General features: G+C 37.8%; 1 protein-coding gene across 1 annotated transcript; it reads left to right on the top strand.

Annotated features, from left to right (window-relative positions):
• Positions 1-5772: 5772 nt before the first annotated feature.
• LOC110777645 (peroxiredoxin-2E, chloroplastic) lies at positions 5773-6832 on the top strand. The gene has a single exon (XM_021982237.2). It carries the CDS (start codon positions 5958-5960, stop codon positions 6627-6629), a length of 672 nt encoding a protein of 223 aa, XP_021837929.1. The 5' UTR covers positions 5773-5957; the 3' UTR covers positions 6630-6832.
• Positions 6833-10001: the final 3169 nt, after the last annotated feature.

Below are 10001 nucleotides of genomic sequence, written 5' to 3'. Positions count from 1 at the left end.
AGATCACAGTCTGGGTTTGTCTTCTGCCTCAACGGAGGAGCAGTAAGCTGGAAAAGTGCTAAGCAAAGCACCATTGCGGATTCTACAACTGAAGCGGAGTACATTGCTGCACATGAAGCAGCAAAGGAAGCTATATGGCTAAGGAAGTTCATAGGAGAACTTGGTGTAGTCCCCTCCATTAAAGGACCAATAGCCCTGTATTGTGATAATAACGGAGCTATTGCACAGGCAAAAGAGCCTAGACACCACCAGAGAGTCAAGCATGTACTTCGTAGATTTCACCTTCTACGAGAGTTCGTTGAAAGAAAAGAAGTCGAGATAAGCAAAATTGGAACTGATGACAACATATCAGATCCATTAACTAAACCTCTGCCGCAAGCGAAGCACAACTCGCACACTGCAGCTATGGGAATCAAGCATATTGGAGAATGGCTTTGATGTCTCTGTTTAATGTTTTAAAGTTTTAGAGTTTAAATCTTTGTAAAACATTATTGGTTAATCATTCACAATAAATGAAAGGAATTCATTTTTCCATTTAATTTGTGGTTTATTAAATGATGAGTCCCTTCAACTTGACGATATATTCAAGAAAGACTGTCAGGACCAGTCCTGTGACTAAGAAATGTCTATCAAGTGAACTTGAATGTCAAAGGTTGAAAATGGTCCCTAATCGGAGTTTTCTATAAAATTGGACGCATAGAAAACGTTAGACGATTAGAATACAAGATGACTAGTAGTTCTGTTTCTTGAACTATGTGGACATGGCAATGTCATAATCATTTGCATAGATACTTACTTTGGGAAGACTAGTATCGGACAAGACCTATGAAACTTTACTGTAAGAGATGAAAGTCTGTCATAAGTAAATTTCATTAAATTATTAGACACTAAATCCTCAATACCTGAGTGATTTGAGATTACTTGTTTGAGAACTGGTTGCTTTGACGTTGACCAACCGTCGCACCGTAAAAGGAGGCTATAAAGGCAACGCTCAGGTAATCACCTATCAAACGAAGTCTAATCTCAAGATCGCAAGATTGGGATTGTCCTCCCATAAATCGGGATGAGATGCTTAAAAGTTGTACAAGGCCACTCGGAGAGCTAGAAACTGTGAAATGCATGGCCGTGCTCGGATGAATCATAGGCTATGATTATCTGTTTATTTGATCAGTTGAACTCTGAAACCGAGGAACACCTCTGGACATAATAAGGATGACAACTCTTACCTTATGTTCAAGAGCAAGCATCGAGCGACAAAGGAATTAGGAAATGCACACTTGTCCCTAAGGACAAGTGGGAGACTGAAGGAAATAATGCCCTTGGTCCAAGTATGCATTCTATGTTAAGTCTAATAAATGCGGTTCAGTATTAATTAACAAGTTAATAATTCAGTGAGATCAAGTGAGCTGAATGCCTAGCTAGAGGCCGCTTCAGTTCAAGTGGAATTAATGATATTAATCCACAGCTTACTCTTGACTGAACCCGTAGGGTCACACAAATAGTACGTAAACGGATCAAGTATTTAATGGCATTAAATACTCCATCTATGAATATTCGGAACCGACGGATCTTGGTTTCAGTGGGAGCTAAGATCGTCACAGGCAAGAAATGAATACTCCAGAAACGATGATATTGCCGGAAACGGAAATATGGATCGTATCGGAAATATGAATATTATCCAAGTCGTAGATGTTGCCGGAAACGGAAACATGGTACGTATCGGAAAATATTATTGGAAATGGAAATATTACCAGAATCGGAAATATTACCGGAAACGGAAATATTGTCAGAATCGGAAATATTGCCGGAATCGGAAAATAATTCCGGAAACGGAAATATTAAATATTTGTTCGAAACGGAAATTAATTCCGGAATCGGAAATATTAAATATTGTTCGTATCGGAAATAGATTCCGGAAATGGAAATTTAATCGGAAGCGTATCGTACGAATTAGCATCGGACGAGGCCTGCCGGACGAAGGCCCAACACGAAGCCGGGGCCATCGCCCAGCAAGCATGCGCGCCACAAGCCCAGCTAAGGCAGCGGCCAGGCCTACCGCAAGGCAGGCCCAGCGCGCGCCAAGGGCCACGGATGCGTGGGCCGTGCTGCGTGGGCTGCTGCTCGCACGCGCATGGGCAGCCCTTGTGGCTGCCGTGTGTGTGTGAGTTTGTGCTCATGCGTGATTCCTGAATCTGCAAGAGTCAGTGTATGATTAAATTACTATTCCTAATTGGATAAATTAATTAAATAGAATTCATGTAGGATTCTAATTTCAATTAATTCGTATCCTACTAGGATTACGATTCCTTTTCCATAACTCTATAAATAAAGGCCTAGGGGTCATAATTTATATATAAGTTTCAAAGTATTCAAAAGTGAGTTTTTTGAGAGAAAGTCAAACACACATCTTGCTCAAAAGTGCCGAAATTTTCTAGTACCTTAAGGGCGATTCTAGTTGGTCAATCTTAAGGCGGATCCGGACGTGCTGTGGACTATCTACGGAGGGACGACACTTGGAGTCCTAAAAGACTTGTTCTTGTTCGGTTCGGGCGCAGCTAGGGAGGGCACGCAACAAAGAGTATGCATCTAAATTATGCTATATGATTATGTGTAAATAATATGTTGTCCTGGGTTAATGGTTGTTTCCGCATGATCTATGTAATGTCATATGTATCATAACCTAACAATTATCAACCTAATTACTTTGCCAAGAAAATAAAAGCAACTTGCCTCTTTAGGCATAACTTCAAACGGAAGCATTAACTTCCTTAAATAACCTGATTCTTGCCATTCGAATACCTAAATAATTTCCTCGAGTAAAAAACGCATCTACTGAAAATAAAATGTCTTCTTAAACATTACTAAAAAACTAAGTAAGACAATCAAGCATTCTTTATGAACAACAAACTTTAGCACTTACTATCCTAACCATCCCTTGACATCTCTTCAAACAAGAATGTCCTTCACCTTCTTAAACTTTGAACATCTAAACTTCATCCCAAATCGAGCAACCGATAGTTCTTACAAGTACTACAACTAGCAACCCAAGTGAAGCTCCCACAATAAAAAAAAAGGAGACGGTTTGATCTTAGGCTATACTGAACCATATGACCGCATTGTCAAATGACTTTCTTGTACATTTTTGAATGTGATTTTAGATATGGATCCTACCTCTTCCTTTCTGCTTTCAAAAACTAGTTGGATATGTCCTTTATGTGAAGAAGCAGAGCAGCAATAGAGAATCCAAATTTTTTTGGGGGTAATTGATTTTTTTTTTCTTCCAGATAATGGTTAATTAATTTTTTAAGAGTTTAATTAATTTAATTAAGAGTTAATATTAATGTAATTAAGGGTTAATGTTAGGATAAATAGAGAAAAGGGTTTATTAAGTGCAAAAAAGTAAACATACGCTGACGGGGGACTTAACGTCCGTTAGCCCTGTGGGCATTTTGTGTATTTATACTAAACATTAGGTGTATTTGATGCATTCTGGAAAGTTTAGGGGTATTTGGTGCATTAATGCAAACCTCATGAGAATTTCATGAAAACTCCGTAGATTTTATGATATTCTAGAATACTTCATGCACTATAAATAGACCCTAGGGTGACATATTTTATATATTTTAATTCAGTTGAATATGCCTATCGCATAGAGTGAGATCCCAATTCCATAATACCTTAGATTATATCCTAGTTGGTTGAACCTAAGGCGGATCCGAACGTGTTGTGGACTATCTATGGAGGGGCGACATTTGGAGCTCTATACTTGTTCTTGTTCGGTTTGAGAGCAGATTGGGAAGGCATGCATCACATAGTATGTATTCTGAATTATGCTAATTGATTATTTGCAATTAATTTGGATTCTGGCTATTTATAGTTTTTCCGCGTGGCAATTAGATTGTTCATAACCTAACACCTACTACATTATTTTTAATCATATGTTATTGTTAAAGTAATTATTCAACATATATTCTACATTTTCATCCATCTTTATGAATGAAATTGTTAAAAAAAAATAATCCATGTACTCCGTAGTACTAAATTGTTTATGACTTATTACTACAAGAAACACCTTTCAAAAGATATTGACAATCTGTCTTTTTCTTCTTTGATAGTTCAATATGTCATCAATAAAACCAGAAAAAGTATATGACCAAAGAAATTACGCTTTTCATAAAAAAAAATTGAGTAATTATTTTTTAAACCAAAATCGTGATGAATAATATGTACTTCATCCGTATTTAAATAGGAGATACACTTGGTCAGGTACGAGTATTAAGGAAGAATAGTTGAATGAAATAAATAATAATGTAAGTGAGGTTGGGTTGGGTTAAATATTTTAATCAAGTAAAATAAGCGGGGTCCATTAATTTTGGGGGTGGTGTGGGGCGTGGAGTTTATGAAATTAATTGTTTAATGTGTTAGTGGGTCATAGAGTGATAGAGTATTATTTAATTAGATGGTTGGGTTGAAAAGTTACTAAAATGAAAAGTGTATCTCTTATTTAAATATGGTCGGAACTGATAAGTGTATCTTCTATTTAAATACGGAGGGAGTATAACTTTTATTTGACAACAAAAATCACGTACAAGTTGGATTGTATAGATATTTTTAACAATTTCTTAACTTTTTTATTATGCATTTGCGATGAAATCTTCCAATTGATATTACACCATTGGTTAAAATATTTTCTGAAGAAAAAGAGAAAGGTAGTCATTCTACGATAATAAATACACCCTCTATATTTTAAAAAGAGATATATACTTTGATCAACACATAGTTTTAGCAGGTGAGTTGGATTTATTTAAATAAGATTTTTTTTTTGACGGGGAAGAACAATTTCATTAATAATCAGCCATACGACATCTACAATAATAAAATAGATCTTCATACCACAGATTCAAAGAAAATACATAACTGTTACAATCAAAACAATTACTATTCTGCATCCTAAAGCACATCCCGTACTCCACCGCTTCTAGCTTAACGCGAGCAGTGATTTTCGATGTTTTCGCATCTTTCCTAGTAGAGCCCTTCGCAATATGCGCACGAATTGTTCTGATTGACGAGTTGATGATAAACCCTAAACCTGTATGAATCCAAATCTCCTTCCCAATTATTGAAACCCTAAAAACCCTAAAAAAATTCTCATCCATGGATGAGAATCAAGAACCTAGAAAACTCTAGGAAAAACCCAAATAAATTGGGAACAACCCAAGAATAAATTGGGAACAAAACAACGGAAAAAACAAAACAAGACAATACATAAAGAGAAAACAATGAAAAAACAAGAATAAGGGTCGAAAATAGTCTAATTTTCGACGAAATTAGACTATTTTCGGCCTAAACGACAAAGAAAACTGAAACCCTAAAAGATGAGAGAGAAGAGAGAAAAAGAGGAGAGAGAAGAGCGGCTAAAAGATGAGAGAGAAGAGAGAAAAAGATGAGAGAATGGAGAAGATGAGAGAGAAGAGAGAAAAAGATGAAAGTGGAGTAGTAGGTGAATTATTTATTATAGTTAAAAAATGATGTGAGTAAATATAAGAACACAAGAAAGAAATAAATATTAATATAGTGATAAGTGATTACTAAAACATGTTAAAAAAGATAAATAATCTCTTTTTAAAATACGATCGTTTAAGAAAAGTATATATGTTTTTCAAATATGGATGAAGTATTTATTTATTAATGTTAGTTTACAAATATTTTAAAATCCACGCAAACATAACGTGCATACAATATTTAGTTTTAAAGAATGGAGGAGCTCAAGACTCACAAGCAAACGAAGAGTTGCATAATTTAATGAGTAGGTGACACATTTGCGTTAAATTCAACCCCTTCTGGTTATCTTTTCTAGAAGCATTCCCCCAAAGTTTCTGAATCTCACACTCTGAACTGCTATCCATCCACTTTTTCTTACCTTCTTTTAACCTCACTCTCTCCCCATCACCACAACAATGGCGGCGTTCACCGCAACCACCGCCGTATCTCGCCTATTCTCTCTCTCCACCCCTAAATCCTCTATCTTCCGCCCCAAAACCCACCTCCTCCGCTCCACCCTTACCCCCTCATTCTCCCTCAAATCCTCACCCGCTCTAAAACCCCTCCGCTTTTCTACCACCACCCCTAAAATCACTGCTGCCATTTCCGTCGGCTCAAAACTCCCCGAATCCACACTATCCTACCTCGACGCCTCCGATGAAGTCCAAACCGTCACCATCGCTGACCTGACCGCCTCCAAGAAAGCCATCATCTTCGCCGTCCCCGGCGCCTTCACCCCCACCTGTTCCCAAAAACACCTCCCTGGATTCGTCGCTAAGTCCGCCGAACTCAAATCCAAAGGCGTCGATACCATAGCTTGTATTTCCGTCAACGACGCTTTTGTGATGAAAGCCTGGAAAGAGAATCTGAACATCAATGATGAAGTTCTTTTGTTAAGCGACGGTAATGGTGATTTCACTCGGGCGATCGGCGCGGAGCTCGATTTGAGCGATAAGCCTGTTGGATTAGGCGTTCGATCGAAGAGGTATGCAATGTTGGTTGAAGATGGCGTCGTTAAGGTGCTTAATATGGAAGATGGCGGCGCTTTTACTTTTAGTGGCGCTGAGGATATGCTCAAGCTGCTCTAAGCCTCTAATGTTTGGGAATTATTAGTGGTTTTCTGGAGTTCCAAATGTGAGGTTTTTTTAAGCTTATGTTTGTTTGTTTTTTGAGGGAAGCTTATGTTTTCAGTTGAGGTTGAATAATGTTGTATGAAACAAACCATTGTTTCAGGTTATTGTAATTGGATTCGTGTAGTTAATAGTAATGAGAATGTATTTTGTGTTGTTTACTGGATTCTTGGTTTATTAATTCGAATAGAACCCCAAACTGGGATTTTTGAAAAAATTTCGTATGTCGTGATTAAGATTTTTGGCAAAACAGATTGATTTGGTTAATTATAGCCGAGTATGACTTTAATTGATATAATGGATTTCAATTTTGGCCTTGATAACATACTTTTGAGTTTTGAACATGATGATTGACATGTAGTCGTGCTGAATTGTTAGTGCTGAGGTCGTATAATTTATTGTTTTACTCTGTTGGTGTTGGTTTGGTTGACGAAGAGTTGGATGGTGATTCAGAGAATTTATTGATGTTTAAACTGATTACATCCATGAATCCTTACTAGTTTTGTTGATGAAAATCTCCTGAGTCTAGGTGTTGTTCTCTTTGATTTACTATTTGGGGATGAACTGGGAATCCTCTTCAGTTCTTTTCATCCACTTTTCATCTTCATATTAGAACACCTCAAAGTCAAAATGGCAACATCGACCAAATTTAAAGATCCTGAGATTTGGACAGGATCTGTTTCCTTTGAGGATGTGCTTGTTCTTAACACTGCCTGCTTGTTCAGTGCACGGTGGATGCTCTGCCTGACAAGTCTGCCTCCGCCTGGGTTATGGCAATTGAGTTGATGCAATGTGGGTTTGCTTAGTTATAGACACCGGGGTGGGTTCAGTTACAATTTGCTGTTTCTGATGGTGATACCGTGATATACCATCTTCTAGCAGTCAATTTAGATGGATCGACAGTTTAACAAGGGTTACGCCATCAAAACCTTTACTCCCTCTGTCCCTTTTTTATTGCTCGGAGAAACTTCACTTTATTAGGAATTCGGTGTAAATAAAACACATATCTTATTAAAGTGGTCTAATGAGGAGAGAGATACAGAGAAACCAAGTGCAAAAATTTACCATTTAAGTTATGGAGCAATATCAAAGAGAGAGTAAAATGGGACAAACAAAAAAGGACGGAGGGAGTACTACGTGGTAAATTCTTTTCGATGAAAATGGCAGAGATAAAACAAAAACTTCCTGCCTAAAGGACTGTGAAAACAATGGAAATTTTTGTGAAGGGCTAGAAGTCAACACCTTTGAAACCTGGGATATTTTTGCAGCTTGCACTCTTATCTCTTTAGTTTGAGAGTATAATAATATGGTCCTCAAGTTTTCCTAACTTTAGACACAAACTACTCAGATCTTGGTCTGCTGCAAGCTAATAAAACTTAAGCAGCTCCAAACTTGGTTAGTTTCTCTGTATTCACCCTTGAATTTACAAAATTGATTCTCGTATTCAAGGGAGTTGCTGTTGAAAGAAAATAAATGGTGATCAAGAGTTTAAGTAGTCACGTTGTCTCATGTCTGTCACACCGAATTAGGAGCCTGTAACAAAGGTGCCCATATATCCAAATACCGCTACAAAGAAGGCAAAGGCTTGAAAGAAAAGGTAGAGGAAGAGGTGGTTCTTCCCAAATAGTAGGTCGTAGTAGCCACAAAAGAGGAGGTAAGCCCCAACGCCGAGGTCTAATATATGCAGCTTGTTTAATTTGGTGAAAAACAGAGCATAATCAGACAACAGATGATGTATACAAAGGAACCATTGAGATTTATCTCAGTAATTGGGCGGTCTAGTTTTCACTTTTCAGAGAGAATCCTTTTTTAACAAGGAAAGGAGAACCAATCTTCTTTCTGGTTCCATGTGTTGGTGTATCCTAGATGTTCTTAAACTTGAATAAGCAGGGTAAGAAAAAGGTCTGTATTCGTAGTAGGTTATACCTTTCTCCAAACCTGAAACGATGATGGTTTAACAGCTGATTTAAACTTGAGAGCATCACCAAGTTTCTCAGCAACGACCCATTCGTTCATTCTTACACCCTCCAATAAGCCGATAAAAGTTGCTTTAGTACGGTGCAGTGATATAACATTTTCAGAAAGAATCCAGAAAACTAGCAGATGAAGTGCACTTCTGCAATAAGAACAGTTAATGTTGAGAAAATCAAGCTAAAAGAAACAAGTAAGAAAAAAGACAGACGTAACCTTACCTTGAAGTGATCTGCAACATGAGCTTTCTGCGTGGGACAAAATAATAATCAGAAGTTGAGTTTTTATGTTCTTCAGTTTCTGACAACAAAATTGTCAAGGAGACACGTACTTACCTCATTTCTTATCATCTCCATCACCATGCATTTTTCTAAACAAGTTAGCAGGACCATCGATGGTGCTTAAATCGGTAGGCTTTCAAGTTACTTGGCAATTCATTGTCCACCTATACATCAAACATCTAACATCATACATCAAACATCAAAACATCTTTGTCTTTTTTTACGCAGTAGTTCTAACTAAGAGTTCATGCTTCCAAAACATGCTTCCAAAACATGCTTCACAAGAGAGATGCAAACCTTGGCGCTCTTCAAATATCTTAAAATGTTATAATAGAATTAGAGACAACACTGATTCTATTATAACATTTTAAGATACCTGAAGAGCGCCAAGGTGTCTGTTTATGCCAAATTTCGTCTAGGGGCGACTTTCGGTTAGGGTCGACACTAACTAAGCAATGAACGAATAAAGCAAGTAAAAGAGACACGACACAAAGAAGTGTTGACGCGGAAAACCCAGGAATAAGGTAACAAACCGCGGATAGCTACGAGGCTAGCAATCCACTAAGTATCTTCTGTAATTTTTATGAACGTTTATGCTTAATCAAAATAACTAATACAAGGAATTCCTTTCAAGTACGAATGTAAATAATGCTTGAGTATTGAGAGATTTTGTTAACTTGTCCCTTGTTTGTCGTCGTTCTTTCTCTTTTATACGCGAGTCATCCAACTTTGTTGGGAGAATCCCTAGAAGATAGGGATTTCTCATTAGCCGTTGTCCATGATCTTCTCCCAGCTTCAACCACTTCCGTGATCTTTGAATGGTTCTTCTGACTTATTCTTCCATTGTGACGGTGCAATATAACTTGGGCTTTGGGCCTGGCTCTTGACCTATCTCTGTTTATTCCATCGTCGAACGTCGCTGGTCCTTTGTCGCCAGTCCACTGTCGCTTGTGCTTCGTCGCTTGGTGTCACGTCCGACACGTCTTCCTGGCACGACATTTACCTGTGACATGACAAAACCTGGTCGACACGACATGATCAAACGTCAGAGCAGTTATGTCGTTAGTCCAAAAAGCGG

The sequence above is a fragment of the Spinacia oleracea genome, chromosome 5, assembly GCF_020520425.1.
Source record: "Spinacia oleracea cultivar Varoflay chromosome 5, BTI_SOV_V1, whole genome shotgun sequence".
Classification (NCBI taxonomy): domain Eukaryota; kingdom Viridiplantae; phylum Streptophyta; class Magnoliopsida; order Caryophyllales; family Amaranthaceae; genus Spinacia; species Spinacia oleracea.
Note: the sequence above shows the minus strand (reverse complement) of the source record. Positions and strands in the feature narration are given on the sequence as shown.

Coding starts and splice junctions, on each gene's coding strand:
- LOC110777645 (XM_021982237.2), top strand. CDS start 5,958: ATGGCGGCGTTCACCGCAACCACCGCCGTATCTCGCCTATTCTCTCTC.